We start from the raw sequence: 22,644 nt of genomic DNA, 5'->3' as shown, positions 1-22,644 counted from the left end.
TTATCATCCTATGGATTGTGCTTTTGAAAACTTGCAGCAAGCTAAGTCTCTAATATAGGATCTTTGACCCATTGCCAAACTTGTGATGCTATCAACTTGTACTTGAATTACTTTTCTGCCACACGTGCATCCTGTTAACACACTATCTTTCAGCATTGTTTCTATGTATTTCTTTATTGAGTTCCAAATACCACTAACACAACTCACATATATGTTGAATCCTGTGGAAGCTGGTTTGATTGAGCCATATTGCAAATTCCCCTCCTTGGCTCTATTCATCAGAAACAACGACACTTTAAGCATGTTGTCATTGCTGAGCCTGTTCCGCTTATGATGACTAACATTACTGAGTCCTTGTGGTGCTGGTTGCTCTTGTGCCGTTGCATTCATGTTTGAATCAAATAGTTCAACATTGAGATCCAATGGGAAACCAACCAAATCTTCAAAGTCCCCATTATCATTAACAAGCACCATTTCTTTGTCCATGTATGGACACCAAGCTTCGTTCAAATTCCAGTCTGAAGCCATGAAAAGAACAAGCAATGAAGCAGTGGATGGTTAAAGGTGTTTAAGTTTTTTTTTTTGTTTCTCCCTGTTTTTTTTTGCCTTTCCAAATTGGTGGATGAAATGAGTAGAGAGTGTTGGTTATGTATTTATAGTATTTACAACATCAGTCTTCAGTTTGAAAATTTTAGAGGTAAATACGAACTTGTTTTTGGGTCAATGGAGTAATCCATGTACTCACAATTCTTGTATTCCTATTGGTTGCAGAAAAAATGAAGCAACATCATTGGCCAGTTTATGTTTTTTTTATTCGTGTACAGTGTTAACCAAATTTTAGCCCATAAATATGCTTTATTAAAGTGAACCAACTAAGAAAAAGAAGAAAGACTCAAAATTCTCAGCTGAACACACACATTAGTTATCTCCATTCCTCCCCTTTTTTTTATAAATAAATGCATTAATGCAAGGGTTATGTTATATGCAACCCTTAGGGTGACATATAAGATATAAATACACTACTTAAAATGAAAATAAATTGTGAATTTATGGAAAATTTTTGCATCAACCGATATAATAAATGATCAATTAATGCAGCTTATTTTCATTATTTTTAGCTTATTATATACAGCCCTTAAGACTGCATATAGCTTTTCCCTTAATACAATTGCAATTTACTCCCCAATGCAATAGTTCCATAACTATAGATTCTATTCATCTTAAAAATCGCGCAAAAACATAATTATGCATGATAATATGGGACGGAGGAAGTAATAAAAAATTGAAAATATCAAAGATGAAAGGTACATTTTGAAAATCATATAAAAAAAAACTATATTATGAGACAAAATAAAATAGTTATTTTAAATACTAATATACCTCGATTTCATTAAATAGCAGCACTTACATCGAATGCTTATATTCTCGACTCTCGTACACCCACTTTTTGACTTGTTTATGTGTTTCCCCTCCTCAGTCCTCAGTCCTCAGTCCTCGGTCCTCACACTCTCCAGTCCCACTCTTTTTAGTAGTTTCTCCTCTTCGTATAGAAACTAGGGTGACTGACACACACACAAGACACACTGCACCTCTTTTGGTACTCCAGTCTCCAACACACTAAAAAAACACAAACACAAACACAAAGCCAAGCACAGTAATGGATGAAAGGCCAGAAAGCGAGTTAATCTCCATTCCAGCAACACCAAGAACAACATCAACACCAGAAATACTAACTCCAACAGGTCAAAGATCCCCTAGGCCAACAATCACAGCCGTATCGGCGACGGCGAAAGAGTCGAAGTCCGCAGCGTGGACACCGACGTCGTTTATATCGCCGAGGTTTTTAAGCCCCATTGGTACGCCCATGAAAAGGGTACTTATTAATATGAAAGGTTACTTAGAAGAAGTTGGTCATTTGACTAAGCTTAACCCACAAGATGCTTGGCTTCCTATTACTGAGTCTCGTAATGGAAATGCTCATTACGCTGCGTTTCATAACCTTAATGCTGGTGTTGGTTTTCAAGCTCTTTTTCTTCCTGTTGCCTTCTCTTTTCTCGGATGGTAATTTCATTTTACTCTTTTTTTTTTTTTTTTTTGTCTTAAATTTAATTTTGATTGAAGTAGATTTTATTGCATTACAAGTTAAATAGTTAATTATTAGAGTTAAATTTTGACCATGCAATTATTATTTTGTATTTTCTTGATAATTTCTGGTAGCATATAATTTGTTTATTTATGCTTAAACTTTCTAATATGTGATCGGAGTAAGTTTTATTTTACCATGTAAATTAATCTCACCAGCTTCAAATTGATTTCTGAAAATGCCGCATGAATAAATTTAAAACTAAGAAAATTGATTCTTGTTGAAACCCGTCCACTTGTGAGTGTCCCACATTGGAGAAAGCAAAGAGAATAAACCACTTTATAAAATGAGAGAGTTACTCCTCCTGTCACCAATTAATTTTAGGATGGAACCTCCTAACTTGTAAGTGGGCTAAACTTCATTCAAAATTGTCCCAAGATAAGATCACAACATGGGAAGTAATCATCATTTTTTTAGTTTACTCATTTTACTTAGAAAAGAATTAATAATAAATTACAATAATATAAGAGAGAAAGTGAAATAATGGAGAGAGAAATTGGAAAGAAAAGTGAGAGAGAACCAAAAAGTGCTTTAAAATATCAAACAATAGATGACATAGATGAACAAAGTTGAGAAAATAAATAAGACATATTATCAAAAATTGAAAAAAAACAAACGTGTGTAGATTATTAAGTGTGTTAGACAAAGCTCTAACATGTGAAATCTTAACTTTTCTGCAACTCATACGGATGAGAGTTTTTTTTTTTGGGTGGGAGGGAGGGTAAATGATGAAAGTCTTTGTTACTAAACACGCTTGAGTATCCGACGCATGATAACGAGAATAAATATAATTAAAGTGGATGAGAAGTGGAAAACTTTTTGCTTTTTGGATGTTATTGATCTTAAGATTTATGTATAGAGCAAGAAAAAGGAACAATATGATTGGGTTTTATCAAAATTACTCTCCTTTTTTTTATTGCTATATTTTTTTTAATTATTATATTATTTAAACTTTTTTATTTTCGATGTAACATCATAAAATAATATTATTATATTTATTTTTGTTTTTTTCGCCCAAAAATAATACTTTTTTTTTAATTATTTTACATTAAATGAATTAAGAAATATACTCCACAAAATTTAAAAGTGTCATTACCTACATACAATAAGGGAGTTGTAAGTTGAGGTTTCCCTCGAAAAAGAAAAAATTAGCAAGGGAACATTCAGCTTTTACTTTCTGCATACCTCCCATGATTTTTTGACTTGCTGTTGCCAATTGTCGGTTACCAATAATGATTCTGTTTCAGTGTTGCCAAAGACAGGGGACCATTAGCTGCTTCCCATTTCTCATTTTGATCTGGTCAAATTCAAATGACTTTACCAAATTGACTGTATCTGTAATTTGTACCTATTTCCTCTGTTTTTTTCTTTGGAAATTTTGATCTATGATGCTTAGACATAGATTTGGGGAATTAGTGTCCTAGCCGAATAAATATCGGAGGATTCAACACTATTCGAAAATTTGGGTCTATACTCCGACACAGTCAAAACAGTGTCTTGACCATCTTATTGGATAAGATACAATACCATATTTTGATCACTCATTTGCTTATTTATATCTCTATTATATAGATCAAAGGAAGCTATAGTACGATGTTCCCTCTTTACAAGACTTACCAAAATGAAATGCATAAAAATGTGTAAAAAGAGGAAACTCACAATCGAAAATATAAACTAATGACTAAATCAAGTTTGAAACAATTATAAAAACAATGATTTACAATGATTCTTACTATTTAAAGTTAGAGTTGCACTAACAATTTCAAATAACATGCATAAATAAATCATACAAGAATTAAGAAATTTAGAGAATATTCATTTATTTTTACTTTTTGGGGCTCACAATCAGTTATTTTGATCACTCATTCCCATATTTTGATCACTCATTTGCTTATTTATATCTCTATTATATAGATCAAAGGAAGCTATGGTACGGTGTTCCCTCTTTACAAGACTTACCAAAATGAAATGCATAAAAATGTGTAAAAAGAGGAAACTCACAATCGAAAATATAAACTAATAACTAAATCAAGTTTGAAACAATTATAAAACAATGATTCTTACTATTCAAAGTCAGAGTTGCAGTAACAATTTCAAATAACATGCATAAACAAATCATACAGGAATTAAGAAACTTAGAGAATATTCATTTATTTTTACTTTTTGGGGCTCACAATCAGTTAAGATTATAAATAATTAAATAGATGAACATACATCATTAAATAATATCAATTTATAATTTTTTATTTTATTGAAGCACTACTCACCATAGTATGCCTAAAAATCGCATTTACCCAGTGAAATTAAATTGAACTACTACTCATAAATTACCCCCTATAATATATTTTTTTTAATAAATAAAAACATAATCTAAATAATAGTTTAAAATGAGAGTTGTTAAATTATCTACCAGATACAAGATAATGTATCCTACGTCGGTGCTATTACATTTAACCACTAGAACAATGCAAATAAGAAATCATAACGTTTATCAGTATTCACCATAGATATTACAGTCTTAAGTTAGTTTTGTAACACTTTTTGATGTTAATACTAATATTAATATACTATCGTCATCGCACGCATCGCGTGCATATAGTGCTAGTTGTTATTAATCAAGGGTATAAAATGGGTCATTTGAAAAACATCGGAGCTAGAAAATGAATGTGATAGGAGATAATGAATAATATTTTACTATTAATTTTTTTGGGATAAAGTAATATTTTACTTGAGTGTATGACATCAACTAACTTAGTTGATTAAAATGTTGAGAGGTGGTGCCCATGACCTCGGATCAAATTCCCTTTACATCATTCACCTTTATGGCTCTTTTTATATCAAAAAGTTTGAGAAATGATGTTTTTCTTTTGCCCCATTTTAATTGTCAAAAGATCCTTTTTTAGATGTCTCAAATTAGTTGTCACATTTCCATCAATAAACAAGATGTTCTACTAAACTCAATTTTTATTTAACAAAGGCAAAAACATGTCATGTTGCCAATTGTACTTCTCTCAACAATCAAATGACACATTAACAATAAAAACATGTGTTTTAAGACTCAAATTCATAACCTCTCATTTGATATAGAAGTGCACTAACAAACTACTTTAGAATCTCATGTTGGTCTTTGTAGGAAAAAAATTATTTGAAGACAAGATAATGTTTTATTTTTAAAATAATTGCATACAAATGTATATACTAATACATTAAGCTAATACTAATAATAACATGTCCTAGATTTCACTACTCTTATATTTAAAAGAAAAAAAAAAACTCTTTGCAATTTTTATAACCTCTGTAATTAACACGGCTAACACCATTTAATTATACCGGTTATATTCTTACACATTAACCTAAATTTTAAAAACAAGAATGTATCATATTCTTTGTAAGTAATTAGTTATATATTTATCATATGTATTTTCTTAAAGTCGAGAGTTATATCGATAAATAATTCATATTATAATTTACTGTCTATTTAGAAAAATTAAAAGGAACTAGAAGATCATATTATGAACATAATTCGATGCATATAACTCTTTTTTTCCACTTCTCTCAAATGTTTGAGATAAGACTATAAATTCACATTGGAAGATATCGGATAATTCCGTTATTATGAAGAGGAAATAAATTACTTGGGATGAAGGATAACAAGTCAATCTATGTTTAGCTTAGAGGAAAAGTGGTGTGAGTAGGGAGTTCTAGTCCCTGTCCAAAAAAGTTAAATTTTTTACCGTGGCCTTCTTAAGAAAAAGGCTATCACAATACTTTAATGTGCGCCAAGTATTTTTACATGTCAGCAATATGACTAGATATTATAGATAAAGTCGAAAAAAGCTTTTTTGACTTTTCAAAATTAGTTATAGATAATTTCTTAAATTGTACTCTATAACTTGTAACTTCTGAAATTAGTGTTTCTATATTAAATTTGTTATGATATACAAAAGTATATATTACTCCATTCGTCCCAAATTATTTGCTACATTTGCTTTATCACAAAGACCAAGGAGGGAGTGGGGACCATTGCCATAACAAGAATTAAAAAAAAGCAAATAGGTAAATTGTGGGACCTATGTACTATATATAGAAATATTTACAAAAACAAGGAGGGAGTGATGGCAAATTTGTAAATAAAGCGTGGGACCTATGTACTATATATGGAAATAGTTGCAAATGTAGCAAATAAATTGGGACACACCTAAATGGCAAAATGTAGCAAATAAATTGGGACAGAGGAAGTATAAATTTTGAAATAAACTTTATAAATAAGAAATTAGTTTACAATCCATGAAAAAATATTATAATTTGTTTCAACAATTTACAATTACAATTTATTTCAACAATGTTTTCCTCCATAGCCACCACTACTTCACCCACACCCCTCCCCACCCGATCCCACCCCCGGCCCACCCCCGCAGGTAGGCAGCCAGCACCCCGCCCCTCCCCAGCCTTTGTCTTTACCCACCCCATTCGTCCCTCCTTCCTTCTCCCCTGCCCCCCGTCGACCCTTCCCCCACTTCTTTCTTCATTGTTCATTGAAACCACCTAAAAATTTTTGTTCCAACATAACCGTCCCATTTTTTCTGTTCTACCATATTTTGGTTGGTGGAACCGGAAAATTTGGAAGTTTTCATGACAAAAGAGGAGAAATCCGATGGTGGTGCCTAAATTAAGAACGAAAATTGTGGAGACATGGGGAGGAGAGAAGAGAGGGTGCACATCCCCCCCACCCCTTTGTTCAATTGATTTTCTTCCTCTCTCTCCATGCTCTTAGATTTTGAAAAACAAATCAATTTAAAATTTTACAAAATGTAATTTAGAAAATAATCCATAATTTGCTTTAAATACATATATGCATATTAGGAGTATAGAGTATGTTAGTATATCTATAGTAATTAGCCATAAATGTCATATGCTGACATGGACAAATTGGTGGGTCACATTAATTTCTCAATTTAGCCTTTTTTTCTTTAAAAATGCTACCATAAAAACATGGAAAATTCCACTTTGTACCACAGTAGTTTGGTGTTATTCTATATTGTAACATTATATTAAACAAAACATTAGTTTAGGGGTTAAATAGGGTTAGGGGTTTGTCTAATTTCGCGTAATTAAGGTTTTGGGAGCATTGCTTCAATTACTTGTCTCTTTCCTTCCGCTTTCTTCAAGTTAGCTTATGCTATTTCAAGAGTTTGTTGAGCTTCTTTGTGGATCATTGTCATTACCTTGTCAGCCTCATTTACTAAAATAGTGATCTCATTATTGCCTATTCTAGCAAATCCGCCCATCAGAGTCATTCTCGACCATTCGTCGTTAAGTGCGTATTCTTAAAATCCCTATATCTACCGTTGTGGCAATCGGGGCATGATTTGGTAATACGCCAAATTGGCCACTATTAGTTGATAAAATGATTTCTTTTACTTTTGAATTCCAAACACTTCGATTAGGAGTTAGTACACAAAGATTTAAGATCATTTCTTTAATTTTCTCTCCATTTCTAAGTTCATAGATTTCGCGGTAACTTCATCGATGTTACCTACCGAATAAAAGGCCTGTTTCGGAAGACCATCTAATTATCCGGAAAAGATCAATTGAAACCCTCTGATTGATTGTGCTAGACCAACATATTTTCCTGGAGAGCCTCTAAATACTTCTGCTACGAAAAAATGAGTAATAAGAAACGCTCAATTTTTCATGCTCTTGCTACAGTTAAGGTCCAATTTCGTAAAAAAAAAAACAAGTAGGCATTTTCTGACACGTAAAATGAGATTCTAGTCGTTTTTCTCAACTATTCTCGATGTACAAGGCACGTAAATGGGGCAAAGTACTAATTCTATTTAACCCAATACTATTGTTTTATTTAACGGGATGTTATTGTATTGAATAAGTCCAAACTACCGTGATACCATATGAAATCCAAAAAAAATTTGGGTACCAAATGGAAAAGCCCAAAGTACAATAGTTCAATAGTACAAAGTAACATTTCCCTACAAACATTCAAAAAAAAAAAGCAATGTGCATAATGGCAAAAAAAAAAGTATTGTATTATACTATTATGTGAGAGATGGCAACCAAGGATGTCTTGGCCTAATGGTTAAGATTGAGGTGTTGTTAATGATAGGTCACAGGTTCGAATCCTCCCTCCCCTTCTTTCTACTTTGTAAATATAAGGGTTATATTGTATCGTTGAGTAAAAAACAATGATGGTTTTCGCCCTTTTCCTTTATCTTCCTTCCCTCTTTTCCTTCTTCCTTTCTGTACAATTTGGCGAGAGCTTTAAGACATTTTAACTCCCGAGATTACTCTGTCAATACGAAAATCGTAATAAAAATGACGCTCCTTTGTGAGTTGGGTTTTTGTGGAGGTTCGTAACGTGTGTTTGTCCTTTAAAGCTACGTGAATCACTAAGGGCCAAGCAGACTACAATATAACTGAACTTGCTGTCATAGCAGTTGCAGATGAGTATCACTTGTTGAGGAGGTGAATATCAGATTCTATGCCATTATAGTCTGAATGTAACGATTATTTGCATGTGATATTATTAGAATCTTAGATTTTTTGTCCACTAACACCATTCCAAATTTCCAACAACAGAGGACTTAGTTTCCATCACGGAAATAACCTATGTAAATTTGCATTGCATGATATCATGCATGTGAAACTGCAAAAACCGACGACTGGCAAAAGCTTTTTACTGTTTGATGTGCTTCTAAACGCAAAATTTTGATGGGCTCCAGATCCTTCTGGATCACATACCACGCAAACTTAGTTTTATTATTGTCAGTAACAATGTGCGATAATAGGGTTTTGGTTGAAGGATAATACTATTGTCATCTGCTTGAAAAGTAGAAAGCAAAACTTGATTCTCATCCTTTTTGCTTCAATGCTTCATCTCAATGTATTATTGCAGGGGTTGGGGTATATTTTCGTTGACCATAGCCTACTTTTGGCAACTTTATACGCTTTGGGTTTTAGTTCAGCTACATGAAGCTGTGCCCGGGAAAAGATACAACAGATATGTAGAGCTGGCACAGGCTGCTTTTGGTACGTCATCATACCTTTTGTGAAATCATCTCATGTTACAATAACCAGCATACCGCTCGTGCTCATGGATGTGACAGGTCTTACACCGGTGTAAACACCTCATCGTGAAAAAGGAAAATAATTTCTGTTCGAAATCAATTTGATACTGCTATTCTTCTGAACTAATTTTCCAAACTCTTCTTTGCTGTATAGGGGAAAAATTGGGTATATGGCTTGCACTCTTTCCAACCGTTTACTTGTCTGCTGGAACCGCAACTGCTTTAATACTTATTGGAGGAGAGACCATGAAACTGTTCTTCCAGATTGTTTGTGGACCACTTTGCTCTTCAAACCCTTTAACTACTGTTGAATGGTACCTGGTTTTCACATCCTTATGCATTGTTCTATCTCAACTTCCGAATCTTAATTCAATAGCAGGACTCTCACTTGTTGGAGCAGTCACAGCCATCACTTACTCCACTATGTTTTGGGTGCTGTCTGTGAGTCAAGAAAGACCACCACAAATCTCTTATGAGCCGATCTCACTTCCATCTGCAACAGCTTCTTTGTTTTCAGCTCTGAATGCTCTTGGAATAGTAGCGTTTGCATTTAGGGGCCACAATTTGGTCTTGGAGATCCAGGTATGGTATTTCACAGCTTTAAAACTGATAGTAATTCTCATAATTCAGATTCTTGTCTTCTTGACAAACAGACATTTAAAAATTGAGAAAATAGGGACCATATTAAGACTACATAAAACACGTGAGATCCCTTTTGGAAAAGAAAAAAAAAAACATGTGAGATCATGGGTAACTAGGACAAGTTGTGCACTCCTTTGAATAGATTCTACCTTATAATTCTGAACTCGAGACACTTGTTGCTAGCAAAGAAAAAATGGATTTTAGCTTTGTTTTGGTGTTTGTTGTACATTTTACCTCATTGACTTTGCTGTTTCAGGCTACTATGCCATCAACTTTTAAGCATCCAGCTCATGTACCAATGTGGAAGGGAGCTAAAGTTGCATATTTTTTCATTGCTATGTGCCTCTTTCCCATGGCAATTGGAGGATATTGGGCTTACGGAAACCTTGTAAGTGTATTGGATCCTATATGTCTGACAACTCTTTGTATCAATGATGGTTAATTGGTTATTCAAATCTCACAAAGCATATGTGGCTATGTGTCTTAATGGAAAACAACCATGTTCACTATGATGGATTTGAAATGGTCAATGAATGCAGCCTGAACATCTAAAATAGTAATTTTCTTCAATGCAATGCAAAATATTACTCCCTCTGTGTTTTCTTTTTACTACCTACCACATTGACTGTCACGTTTGTTAACGCAAAACTGTGAACATCAATATATGTAACAATCGCTATATAAATTATGAAACCTTTATATGTTGAAAATATATTCATATACACTAAAACAAGTCTAACAACAGTACATATTAACATTTGCTTTTATATACTACTGTAAATTAGTAAAAGATATGTTCAAATAGGGGTACATGAATTGTATGACATAAAGCTTTCAATCGCTTTACAAAGTTGGATCTTCATTTGTGTGATTAATCTTGTCAGAGATGCTGATGAAAACAACATTAGCATGAACCAAATTATGATTTGAATGCACTTCTTGCAGATGCCTTCTGGAGGGATGCTAACTGCTATATATGCATTCCATAGTCACAACATTGCCAGAGGACTACTTGCAATGGCTTTCCTTTTGGTCGTATTCAACTGCTTGAGCAGCTTCCAAATATACTCGATGCCTGTTTTCGACAGTTTCGAAGCCAGCTATACGAGCAGGACTAATCGCCCATGCTCAGTATGGGTTAGGTCCAGTTTTAGAGTTTTCTACGGATTCATCTCTCTGCTGATAGGTGTGGCACTCCCATTTCTATCAAGCCTTGCAGGTTTGCTGGGAGGGCTCACTCTCCCCGTCACATTTGCTTATCCTTGCTTCATGTGGGTGCTCCTTAAGCAGCCTCCAAAACACAGTTGCAGTTGGTATTTCAACTGGATATTAGGATGGATGGGAATTGCTTTCAGCCTGGCGTTCTCAATGGGAGGAATTTGGAGTATTATTACTAATGGGCTCAAGTTGAAGTTCTTCAAGCCAAGTTAAGTGCAGGCTGGAGTCTGGACTTACAGCTGCCTTATATATGATTAATATGAATGTGAACCACGATGAAGAGATGAGGACACAGAGAATGTGTTTTAGTTCCTGATATAATGTGTGATATGTAAATTTTGAGGATGTTATCAGTTTAATTTATTTCTAGTAAGGGTTTTTCTTTAATTTTGTCTTTTGTCTTTCTTTATTTTCTATGCTTTCCTTTCTTTTTGTTTTTCTACAGTACACCCCATAATTGCGAAAACTACTAGCATTATTGTAAAGCCCTTACGTCTTACCAGGTAACATTTGGTCCAACTGCAAGGTTTGTTCTTTATAATTTTAAGATTATTGGATGAAATCACTATTAGGGGCTCTTCTGGGTGGAAATTTTTTTATAGCTTCCCCCCATTGAGCCTCAGCTATAATTGGAGTAGTTTTCAAAGCAGTGGTCCTGTTGTCGCCAGAACCCCATGGTAATCATGGTAACAAAAATCAATATTTTTTTTCTACTCACTAAATAAGGTTTATTTTATCTTAAAGAGAAGGAAAGTCTCTTTCTGGCTACGCTAGAGTTAGACTGTTAGGCTCCATTTGGTAGGGCGTAAAACATTTTCAGTGTAAAATGATTTTCATGGAAAACAATTTACAATGAAAAACACAATTCCAAAATTAGTTTTCCGTTGTTTGGTTCGATGTAAGAAAAATGATGAAATGAAAGGAAAATGAAAGGAAAAGTAAAGAGGTAATGAGAGGAGTGTACAAGAGAGATAAGGAAAATAGTTTTCCCTTCATTTTGAAAGGAAAGTGGTTTTCCATCATTGGGAGAGTAATTTTACCCCAAGGGAAAATGGTTTTACACTCTTTTGCCAACCAAACAATGTAAAACTGAAAATAGAGGAAAACTGTTTTCCGGAAAAACGTTTTACGCCCTACCAAACGGAGCCTTAGAGTAAAACGTCTTGGTGCTCCATTCATTGAACTCGATTTTTTGAGCGCGTTAATCCCTCCTGGGATTGTAATCAGCCATAATGCCTGATGAAATTGCTTTTGAAATGTCGAACTTGAAGATAACTGTAGAGGAGGACTGCATAATTGTGTTTGATGATATCCCATCATACGAAAACAATATCGATTTTTCTTTTGACTTTGAATGGGAAAGTAGTGACCGTAAGAACCTACTCCCTCTGTTTTTTTTATCATTCCTACTTTTTTGTGCGCGTCTTCCAATGCACGTTTTAAAACTTAAATATCTTTCATTATATATTAGTAAAAATTATAACGATTGAATATTAATAAAGTACTAATTGAGACGAATCAAACAAGACCCCACATGACTATGTTTTTTCTTATAAATTGAGAACATTTGAGAAGATTCTCTCTATGCATGAATAGTGTCAAGATTCCAAGTGAGAAAGATAAAAAAAACAGAGGGAGTATAATTTTGAAGCAATAAAGAGAACAATGAACCAGATACGGTTCATATCCAAAGGAGCACTGTTTTGTGCTATTGAAAATGGCTTATTCGTGGTCCAGTTTGGGAATAAGCGAGATAAAGAAAAAGTTCTTGCAGGGAGGCCATGGACATTTGACCAAATCTTGGTAAGGTTACAAGAGATGGAAGATGACGTTCAACCCTCGAACATTGTCTTGAATAAATGCCCTTTCTGAATTCGTTTATACAACGTACCAATGGGTAGTCGATCAGAAGCACACATTCAAATGATAGAAGGGAGTTCTATTGAGGTTCTTGATCTTGATTGGAATAAAATAGCGTGGGGTAAGTCTGCTCGTCTTAAGAGTGATTCTGGACCTCACTAAACCTCTTCGCCTAGTCCAATGTATAGCCTTAAAGAATGGCAGTACTGCTTTAGTATAAATAAAATACGAAAGATTGCCAACCTTTTGCTACACTTGTGGTGTGATAGGCCACATTAAACGAGATTGTTTAGTGGAGTGTAATGGTGATAAGGAGGAGGAGAAACAATGGGGTTCTTGGCTTAGGGCATCCCCGTGAAAAGGTAGACATAGAATAGAAGATGAAACGAGGACCTTTTTGCGTGGAGCTCGATGCTTAGAGTATGGCACATAGCGAAGAAGGGTTCGAAGAGGCTACTGCAGCCTTGTGGGGACGGGAAGGTGACTGCTAGTGTGATGAACACTTCGATGGTGGATGCAGTGAGTGAACAACATGCCACGCCTACTGCTGCCATGGTGGAGAAATCTTTAATGTGTCCCAGTCACATTGGTACCCCAGGCGATACTATAACACACTCTTTTCTTTTTCATGCTAGTTCGGGTGGTGTTGCCACCAAATTCAAGAAATATAAAAGTAAATCTCGCCCTTCAAAACATGTTGCTAGTAATATGATTGTGGAACCTAGTAGTTGTGAATAATGCTGCTGCTGGGGAAAAAACGAAAATTACCTGATAATATGTTGGTGGATGGTGGGATGGTACTTGATGAATTAGGAGCAATGAAAGTTTAATTGGATGTGGTGGAGTTCGAAACCAATTTAGTAGCGGAGGTTGTTCAACAACCCACGAACAACAATGATATGCCTTAGATGGAATTGTCGGGGGTTGGGGAGTCCTCGGGCGGATAATGCTCTAAAGGGTGTTGTTCGTATTGAAAATCCCCACTTTTTTTTTCTTTCGGAAACAAAGTTGAAGGGTTTGTTCGGGTGAAGGAAGATATAAAAAGGGGGATTGGCAATGTTTTGGAAGAATGATATGGACCTCACTCTTCTCTCTCAATTTGCAAATCACATGGATTTTCATGTAAAGGAAAGTAATGGAGAACTTTGGAGATTAACAGATATGTATGGCTTTCCTGAGGAGGAGAACAAAAAGGAAACGTGGGAACTTATGATGTTGCTGAACAGTAGACTCTCTCTGTTGTATTCCATGTTTTCGGAAAATATAAAACACCAAAAATATTGTCATATTTATTTTATATATCTTAAAGGGAAAAGATTTTATAAATCTAAGTCAAGATATTACTTTTGTTCCCTTGGAATTATGAGGTATATTCAATGTTCTATTAACTTAGAATCTTTTTAGTAAAAATTCTTATTTATTAGATATTGTTGTTGTTTTTTTGTAAAATGCAGTTAAAACGTGTGTAGGAATATACCGGTCCTTAATGCTTTAGTTGGCTGAAATGGCGCGCAAAAGGATGATCTTCCTATAAGTTTTCCAATTTCATAACTAACCGGCCAAGAACAAAACAACTATCGGCTCGATTCTCTCTCCACTAACAAATAGTGGGAGCTACCATTACCGTTAATATACTTGTGGATTATGCGCAACCAATTTAGGGCCATAACTCACACGATCTTACATGCATTCATTTAGGAGATCATGGAGGAGTAAGATTCAGGAAGAAAACGGTCGACTTCAACAACTATAAAAGAAGAAGATTTGTAGAAGAAAAGATATAACTTTCTCGCTCTTAAAGTCAATTATTACTTAGAAAGTATTTTCTCTATTTTTTCTTCTTCACTATTCCTTGTAATATTCTAAGTGGTTGTGTAATACCCCTATTTTAAAGTGTATTTTATTAAGTGCTAAGTATGATTACTAGCCTTATTATATAATAATATTTCTCGAGTTTATTTAAAAGAAATTGAGTTTGACTATGCAATTAGTGAATAACTAATATTCTTTATTTAGTTAATCGTATGGTAATATTTTAGTGGAATTACTTTTAATGTAAACTCTTAATAGTAGTATACAACTTATATTTTGAAAAGGAAAATAGATGTTTTCTTTTAGATATATATATATATTATGTAAGGAGAGAAGTTTAAGATAATTTGGCCCAATTAGGAAGCAAAGTCGGGTTTCCATCCTTTAATATTGTCGGTTTGTTTTTGGAAGAGAACCCACATATTTCCCCTTCATTGTCGGTCAAATAAGTAACCAAATACCCCCCTTGTTATTTTGGCGGTTTAATGAAACTAAAACTAATTCCTATAGATTTCTCTTCTTCCATGTCTTCTGTTCTTTCTAAACCCCAAAACTGAAAAAACCCAAAATCGTGAAACCCCGCGAACCGCACCGCGTCGGCTTTTTAGCTCGCCGGAGACTAGCGCTGCATCGCAGCCTGTTCATCTCTCTCTCGTGTTGGTGTTGTTGTTCATATTCATTGTTGCCTTATTTCTCTCTCATGTCCTGCGACCACCGCGGCTGGTGTCGCTGCTGTGGTTGTTTTGCTGCGCTGTTTTGTGCGTGGAGTTGTCGGTGTCACGTACCAAAGCTTCGAGACCCTCTCTCCTCTATTAATTGTTCTTCGCTGCTCACAAAGAGCATGGTATAATATCCTTTATCTTAATCTTCTTGTTTGTGGTAAGTTGAATTCATGGTTTAATTTCAGTTTTTCTCAAGTTTATAAGTTAGGGTTTTTAGATTGAATTGAATTGGGGTTTCTGATTTTCAGAGTTTGGGTGTGGAATTTATTGAGTTGAATGTTATTCATGAGTTTAATAGTTAGTTTAGAATAGTAGGAAGCTTGTTAATGTTCAAGTGAAGTGAATATAGTGTGTAAGTGAATATAGTGTGCTGTAATTTAGAAATCAAGGTCAGTTTGTAATTCATGTTTTTCAACAGTTTTCGGGCGTTTTTCGCAAAAATACTATTTCACAAAAGTTGTTCATATCGGAATTCTACTCAATTTAGGCTCAAGAAACGCTTGATTCGGAGTTCGAAGGAGTAAGTTATGCTCATATTAAGTTTCTGCTCAAATTTCATATTTTATATAGTTGATTTAAAAACTCTACTTTTCATATAATTGCTTCATAATGAACTTTTGAGTTACCATATGAACATATGATTCTTTAATGTTGTTTTTATATAAAGTAAGATGATTTTGATTAACTTGGTAAGGGTTTTAGTTAGACGGTTTTAGTTAGATGTTAGAACATGAAAGTTATTTATATGATAAAAGAACATGATATGTTTGTTTGATGTTTTATGTGAATTTAGAAAAGGTTGATTGCTTTGTGAACTAAAGTTAGTTGTATCCAAGTCTTTTATTACTTACGAAGTACACATATTTATATTGTAGCTTTCGGTTTCACTCAAGAGTCGTTTAGACCGAGATATTTGTTTAACTGTGATTCGAAAAGGTAAGGTTTCATATTCAGAATTTTTATAGTTTATATTATAAGTCCAAAGAGGTACGATTTCTTACCTAAACGTTTTGTAAGGTTAAAAGGTAAGATTTCTTATTAAGACGTTTATAGTACGAGAAGAGTATTATAAAAGTTTTAAACTCATTTTGATTGAGCTTCGAGTAAAAGATAGGAGTTTAGTTTTAAAAGTATCTTTTATAGATTACAAAAAGAGTTTTAAAAGGGTTTTTATTAAATCTTTGTTGAGATTGGTTTGAATGGGAGGATGCTCCTCCAAAGATAGAAAGTTTAGTTTCCGAACCACAAATGAAGGAAAGATTATAGAAAGATATTTTGAATAGTTTTTTTTTTTATGTTTGCAAAGTTATTGGATTGCCTATGTGGTATCTCTAAGAATAGTTTTGTGTTTTCAAAGTTGTGGGGATTACCTTAAGTGGTATCTCAAGGAATTGGAACTTCGTCGGGTTCGTCTCGACTTTACAGATACAGAATAGTTGGGGGGGTACGTTGATCAGTACCTCGGACTTAGACCTTCTGCTGCGGTTTGGCCGTATGTAGGGTGTGCACACTAGGGGTCTTTGTCTATAGTTATCCGGAGGGCCTAGCTAGCCCAAAGGAAAAGAAAGTTCGTTCCATTCCCTAGGTTTATGATTCTTTCTTCGTGAAAGAAAAAGAAAAAGAAAGGATTTGATTTAAAGAAGGAAATAGAAAGGATTTGATTTAGAAATAGAAAAGAAAGAATTTGTTTTGGAAAAGAAAGAAAGAAATGATTTTATAAAGTTTGTTATTTTATTTATATGTTTTGAAAGAAAAATGATTTGTAGGATATGATTAATGTTATCCTACCTGCATATATGTTTGGCTTCTTAGTATGAAATCTTGCTCAGCCAGTTTGGCTGATACTACATGCCTGATATATGCAGGTACATGAAGGTAATGTATAATGAAGAAGGTTCGATGTTGGAAGTTTGTTGTATGCTTTATACTATTTGTATTGCGGCGAGGACGATCAACTTTGTAATATTATAGTTAATAGTTAATTTGCAATTGAATTAAAAAGGTTCGAGTTTGTAAAGTCTAGACCTGTTTGGGTTGCTGGATTTTGAGGATACAGGATTACGAATCGGACGCGAGTCCTAAATTAAGTTTTAGGCGGTCCGTATTACAAAGGGAACTCTGCCGAATTTTCTGTAGAATTTTAATAACATATCAAGTTGTTTTAAATATTTGAGGATCACTTAATATAGTTTATTAGAGGTTAGAGGTTTCAATATAGTGATTACCGTTTGAAAGTTTTAATAAATCAAGGTTTTTGAGGTCCACACTCGTGGTGAGTGTGATGGTAATGACCCGGATTAGGATTTTCGCTGTGTTTAGTTCCTAATTAGGTTGGTTGTAGATTCGGGTTGTTACAGGTTGGGTGATAGGAAATTCAGAGAATATCCTTGAAATAAAAAGATAAAAAGAACGAGAGAAAAGAGAAGACTCCTAGAGAAGTCAAAGTGAGTGTCATCACTTAAGGGGGATCTGATTGACTGGAAACAAGTTTCTAGAGGAACAGAGAAGGTCCTTGTTAGGTTGTAAAGAGAGATTCTTTTGGCCTGTCTCATTAACGAAAGTTGAGATTAAAATCCCTTAGGATTAAGGTTTTTCTTCCTATTGGGCTTAGAAAGTTTTCCTTGTAAACATTTGTGTGTCTTTTCTCTTAAGTGTTAAAGTTATTTCTATTCCGTTTTATAAATTCAAAAATTTCCCCTCAACTACAATTCACCCCCCCTTCTTGTTGTTGACATAGTGTTCATACTAGAACTATGAGTTGCTTCTTTGTCAAAGTCTTTATTATATTAATAAGTGGATTAATTAGATAATCATACGATAACCTTCTAATTATAACTAGGGTGGTTAAATGTGATTCTAAGATGTTGTTTTACTTAGATGGGAATTTACAATATAGTGTTCTCAAGAACTTAACGCATGAGTTTGTGAGAGGATTATATAATGTAATGGGTGTTGTCTTATATTGTTATGAGAAATGATTATTAGACAAGACTTTAAGAATTAATAAACTTAAGTAGTTTCCTCCCATAAAGTTAGAAATGGATTAACCAATTACTATTAATAATATGGAGACTATTGATGTTTATTACCAAATTATGGATTAAATTATTAAGGATGTGCTCAACAAAGGATTTCAGCTCAATGACTACAAAATGGAGTAATATAATAAGTTATATTGTTTACTTAGAATGACTAAGCTAAGTTAATACTTTTTATTACTTAAGTATAAGTTCGTGGATTACATTAATGTAGATCAATTATATATATATATATATATATATATATATATATTATATATATATATATATATATAATATATATATATATTAATATATATATATATATAATATATATAATATAATATAATATATATATATATGGCCGTGTAATCTAATGCCGTTGACTCGCTCTATATGACTATGCGTATTGGTTTAATTAATTATTATGTTAATTAGAACTCAGCTAATTAATGGTATAACTTGATCATATTTAATTACTTATAATCAAACTTTGATTGATGAAGCTTGAGTTGTGCGTTTTAAGTAAACTCTCGTTAATTAATTCTAACTGAGAGACCTTTTGTCATTGTTGTTGATGTTTAGTGAACATGATTATCTATTAGTTGTTGGGGCTTATAAGTTTCATGATTGGAGTAGGGATCGAAAAGCATATATGTATTGATTTGAAGTACTTAATTGTAAAAGTTATATGTTAAGTCATTACAGTTACCTACGGAGGAAATCTCTTTGTTTGATTAGTTATTCAAAGATAATTGCTAAGAATTATTTAAAATATTGAATGAGATCCAAGAATGATCTGCTTGTGATATGAATGATTGCCGAAAGTTATCTAAAGGGGAATGTAGTTTCGTCTAAGTCGACGGATGAGGTGACATGAACAGTAACCCCATGGACTGTGAACCATTGCTATGTGGGGCGATAATCGAGCGATATATCAGGTAATGTGAAACCTGTGGATGGCTGATTGAATCAGCAGAAAATTACTCCTGACTATTCGCGATTATTGTCTAAAAGTAAAGTGAATGGTTAGGTGACGACCCCCACTGTCGGAGTTTAAGCTTTGTCTCCTCCGCCGCATTCTCTTTTCCACTGGTTAAAAGAAAGTTATCTCAAATTATGAAAGTTCTTTCGATATTGGATTCCCGATAAGGAATCTTATCATGGTAAGTTGTTTCGATATTGGATTCCCGATAAGGAATTGTATCATGGTAAGTTGTTTCAATATTGGATTCCCGATAAGGAATCGTGTCATGGTAAATTGTTTCGGTATTGGATTCCCGATAAGGAATCATATAAGGTAAGTAATGAATGTTGATTCAGTATTTGAATATGAATATCAAGATTGGTTTCCTGATAAGGAAGCATATCATGGTAAGTTATACAGATGTTGGATTCCCGATAAAAATCGTATCTTATTGTTATTGGATTTCCGATAAGGAACCATTTCATGGAGTGTTGTCATGTTATTTAATTCCTGATAAGGAATTGGTTGTAAAGGTATAAGAAAATGATTAATATGGTATTTTGAGAATCTAAGCTGGATTTCTGATAAGAAATCGATTAAAGAAAATAAGTTATGTAACCTATATTAGAGTTGGTTAACTTAGATTCCTCATAACTAATTGTGATATGTTGAAAGCTAAGTAAATGAATATATATGATATATGTCGCTCCTTTTTTTTTGCTATTATATGAACGATGGTGTACTATGAAGTGAATTGAATAATCGTATTGCATGTATGTGTCTGACAAGACTAATGCTATACTTTGTTATGACTTGTGTGATTAATCTGAGCATGATGATTGTTGAGAGTCGTTTTCAAGTAAAAGCCAACAAAGCATGTGTTAATCACTTTACGGGTTTAGTACTCAGCTTTGCTGATGTGTGTATGTCGTTTTGTCATTTATGTGGCATGTCACTTGGTGGATGGTAGTTTCTTAAATATTTCAGGTTGAAGTCGTAAGTTACTTTTTGCAAGTTGAAGCTAATACAAGAGCTAGAGCAGTGTTATAGTTATTATCGAATTGAGCATGCTCGGTGTTGTAATAGTTTGCAATTAAATTAGTTATAACATAATTTTGTATTTAAGAATCGCTAACTAGTGCTCCTGATTCTCTGTTATTGTTACTCTGCGAAAGCATTGAGGTTGTTGAGTTTGGAGTATTTTATAAATTGAAATTGTAAAACAAGTTTAAGTTATTTCTCGCTTTAGAGTTGTCCTATTTGCAAAGGAAACTCTACTAAATTTTCTATAGAAATTTATTAGAACAAAGTTTTAGAATTAAGAACGTGTTGTAATAGTTAATTTGAATTGAATAGAGTTGGGAATTGAGTTACACATTCTCCAATGTAGTTCGGTGAGTGTGATGGCAATAGTCCAGGTTATCTCGACTAGAGTCTCTTTCGCTGTGCTTAATCCTAGGTAAGCTAGTTGAGAGAATTCGGGCTGTTATTATGACAAAGACGTATTTCATCACTCCGTGGGGAACTTTTTGCTATCAAGTCATGTATTTTGGTCTCAAGAATGCTGGAGCCACATATCAAAGGCCTGCAACCATTATCCTTCATCACCTCATCCACGACACTGTGAAGGTTTATGTAGATGACATGATTGTGAAAAGTGAAGATCGTGAGGGGCTTATTCCCGCACTAAGTTCATTATTTGAAAGAATCATGAAGTACAATCTAAGGCTAAATTCTTAGTAGTGTGTGTTTGGCGTCACTTTCAGGAAATTGTTGGGATTCATTGTCAGTCACGATGGCATTAAAGTGGACTCTTAAAAGGTGAAGGTCATTCAAGAATTGGCTCCTCCAAAAACAAATGAAGAGATAAGAGGATTTCTCGGCATAATTCAATGTATCAATAGATTAATCTCACAACTCACTATGAGATGTGAACATATATTTAAGCTGCTCGGAAAAGGGGCATCCCATGAGTGGAGTGGGGAATGTCGGGAAGATTTCGATTCCATGAAAGAGTATCTTTCAAATCCACCTATACTAATGCCACCTAGACTGGGAGAACCTCTGATCTTGTACCTCACTATCACATAAACAACTATGGGATCTCTCTTAGCCCAAGATCAAGAGGAAACAAAGAAAGTTGTCATATACTATCTCAACAAGAAATTCTTGTAGTATGAGAGCATTTATCTCTTTGGTCAATGCCACAAAGAAGTTGATGTTTCACCTTTAAGCTCATTTCACCTATCTGATCTAAAGACTTGATCTAATCAAGTATCCGTTTGAAAAACCCATTCTTTGTTAAACATTGGCAAGATAATATGCTATGCTTTCTGAATTTGATATTCAATGTGTCATGTAATATATATTTTTAAGCATTTTTAAATAAAGTAATTATGTTTATTAGTTAAACTAAGCATTAATACTAATGAATAATTACTTGAGAAACTTGATTTAACTACAAGTAGGTTAGTGTGTGTATTGAATAAATGATTAAAGCTTAAAAGAGAAAAAGAACAAAACAAAATAAAAACAAATCTCCTATTTCTCTTCCTTCCTTCATGGCTTATGCGGGAAGAGCCAAATTTTTACTTTGTTTTCAACTCCTCAAACAAAATGACCCATAAAGAAATAGGCAAATTCAAAAAAAAAAAAAAAAAAGGCAAATTCAGTGAAGATGAAACCCCAATGCCCTATTTTGGCCAAAATTGATCTTCTCTCTCTCGCATCTCACTTTCCTTCTGTCAGTGCTCCTTCGCCTTTTCGGCACCGCCATTATTGCTGGTTGCATCCATTGTCTCGCGTTTGATTCAACTTTTCAAGTTTCTTTCTCCTCTGCTCTAGTCCTTTCATCATTGTGTCTCATCGAAGCCTTACAGTGTTGTTGATTACGTCGTGCATTGGTGTGCGGCTTTGATGTTGTTGGTTGTTCTGTTGGCGCTGTTGTCTGCCTATGTCGCTGCTCCTAGCATCTCTTTGGTGCCCTAGCGCGGTCGATGTTGTTGGTTTTGCGCTCCTTCATAACTCTCTCTCGTTTCCTCTTCTATGAGAGGTCTTGATTTCTCATTGCTCCTAACTTCAGTACTTTTGTTTTAGTAAAGGTAAACTTTTCTCTTCCTTGTAATTTATGAAATTCTTTGGTGAATTGGATGGGTAAATGGAATTGCTATAGAAAAATGTT

At 34.0% G+C, this 22,644-nt stretch overlaps 1 protein-coding gene and 1 long non-coding RNA gene across 2 annotated transcripts; both read left to right on the top strand.

Annotated features, from left to right (window-relative positions):
- Nucleotides 1–1,435: 1,435 nt before the first annotated feature.
- LOC104898559 (lysine histidine transporter-like 8) lies at nucleotides 1,436–11,472 on the top strand. Its single transcript, XM_010685657.4, has 5 exons — nucleotides 1,436–2,061; nucleotides 9,054–9,187; nucleotides 9,380–9,807; nucleotides 10,124–10,255; nucleotides 10,813–11,472. The coding sequence occupies exons 1-5, from the start codon at nucleotides 1,658–1,660 to the stop codon at nucleotides 11,296–11,298; spliced, it is 1,584 nt and encodes a 527-aa protein (XP_010683959.1). The 5' UTR covers nucleotides 1,436–1,657; the 3' UTR covers nucleotides 11,299–11,472.
- A 4,407-nt stretch (nucleotides 11,473–15,879) lies between these two features.
- Nucleotides 15,880–17,658, top strand: LOC104898570 (uncharacterized). The gene is made up of 2 exons (XR_008968395.1): nucleotides 15,880–16,415; nucleotides 17,345–17,658. It is a non-coding gene; the product is annotated as an uncharacterized LOC104898570 (long non-coding RNA).
- Nucleotides 17,659–22,644: the final 4,986 nt, after the last annotated feature.

The sequence above is a fragment of the Beta vulgaris genome, chromosome 1 (assembly GCF_026745355.1).
Source record: "Beta vulgaris subsp. vulgaris cultivar EL10 chromosome 1, EL10.2, whole genome shotgun sequence".
NCBI lineage: Eukaryota > Viridiplantae > Streptophyta > Magnoliopsida > Caryophyllales > Amaranthaceae > Beta > Beta vulgaris.
The sequence above is the reverse complement of the archived record's forward strand: the minus strand, read 5'-3'. Positions and strand labels throughout refer to the sequence as shown.

Bases quoted from the DNA above. Each gene is read 5' to 3' on its own strand.
- LOC104898559 (XM_010685657.4), top strand. From the start codon at position 1,658: ATGGATGAAAGGCCAGAAAGCGAGTTAATCTCCATTCCAGCAACACCA. The intron at 2,062-9,053 runs GTAATTTCATTT...GTATTATTGCAG, and splicing joins GCCTTCTCTTTTCTCGGATG to GGGTTGGGGTATATTTTCGT. The intron at 9,188-9,379 runs GTACGTCATCAT...TTTGCTGTATAG, and splicing joins GCTGGCACAGGCTGCTTTTG to GGGAAAAATTGGGTATATGG.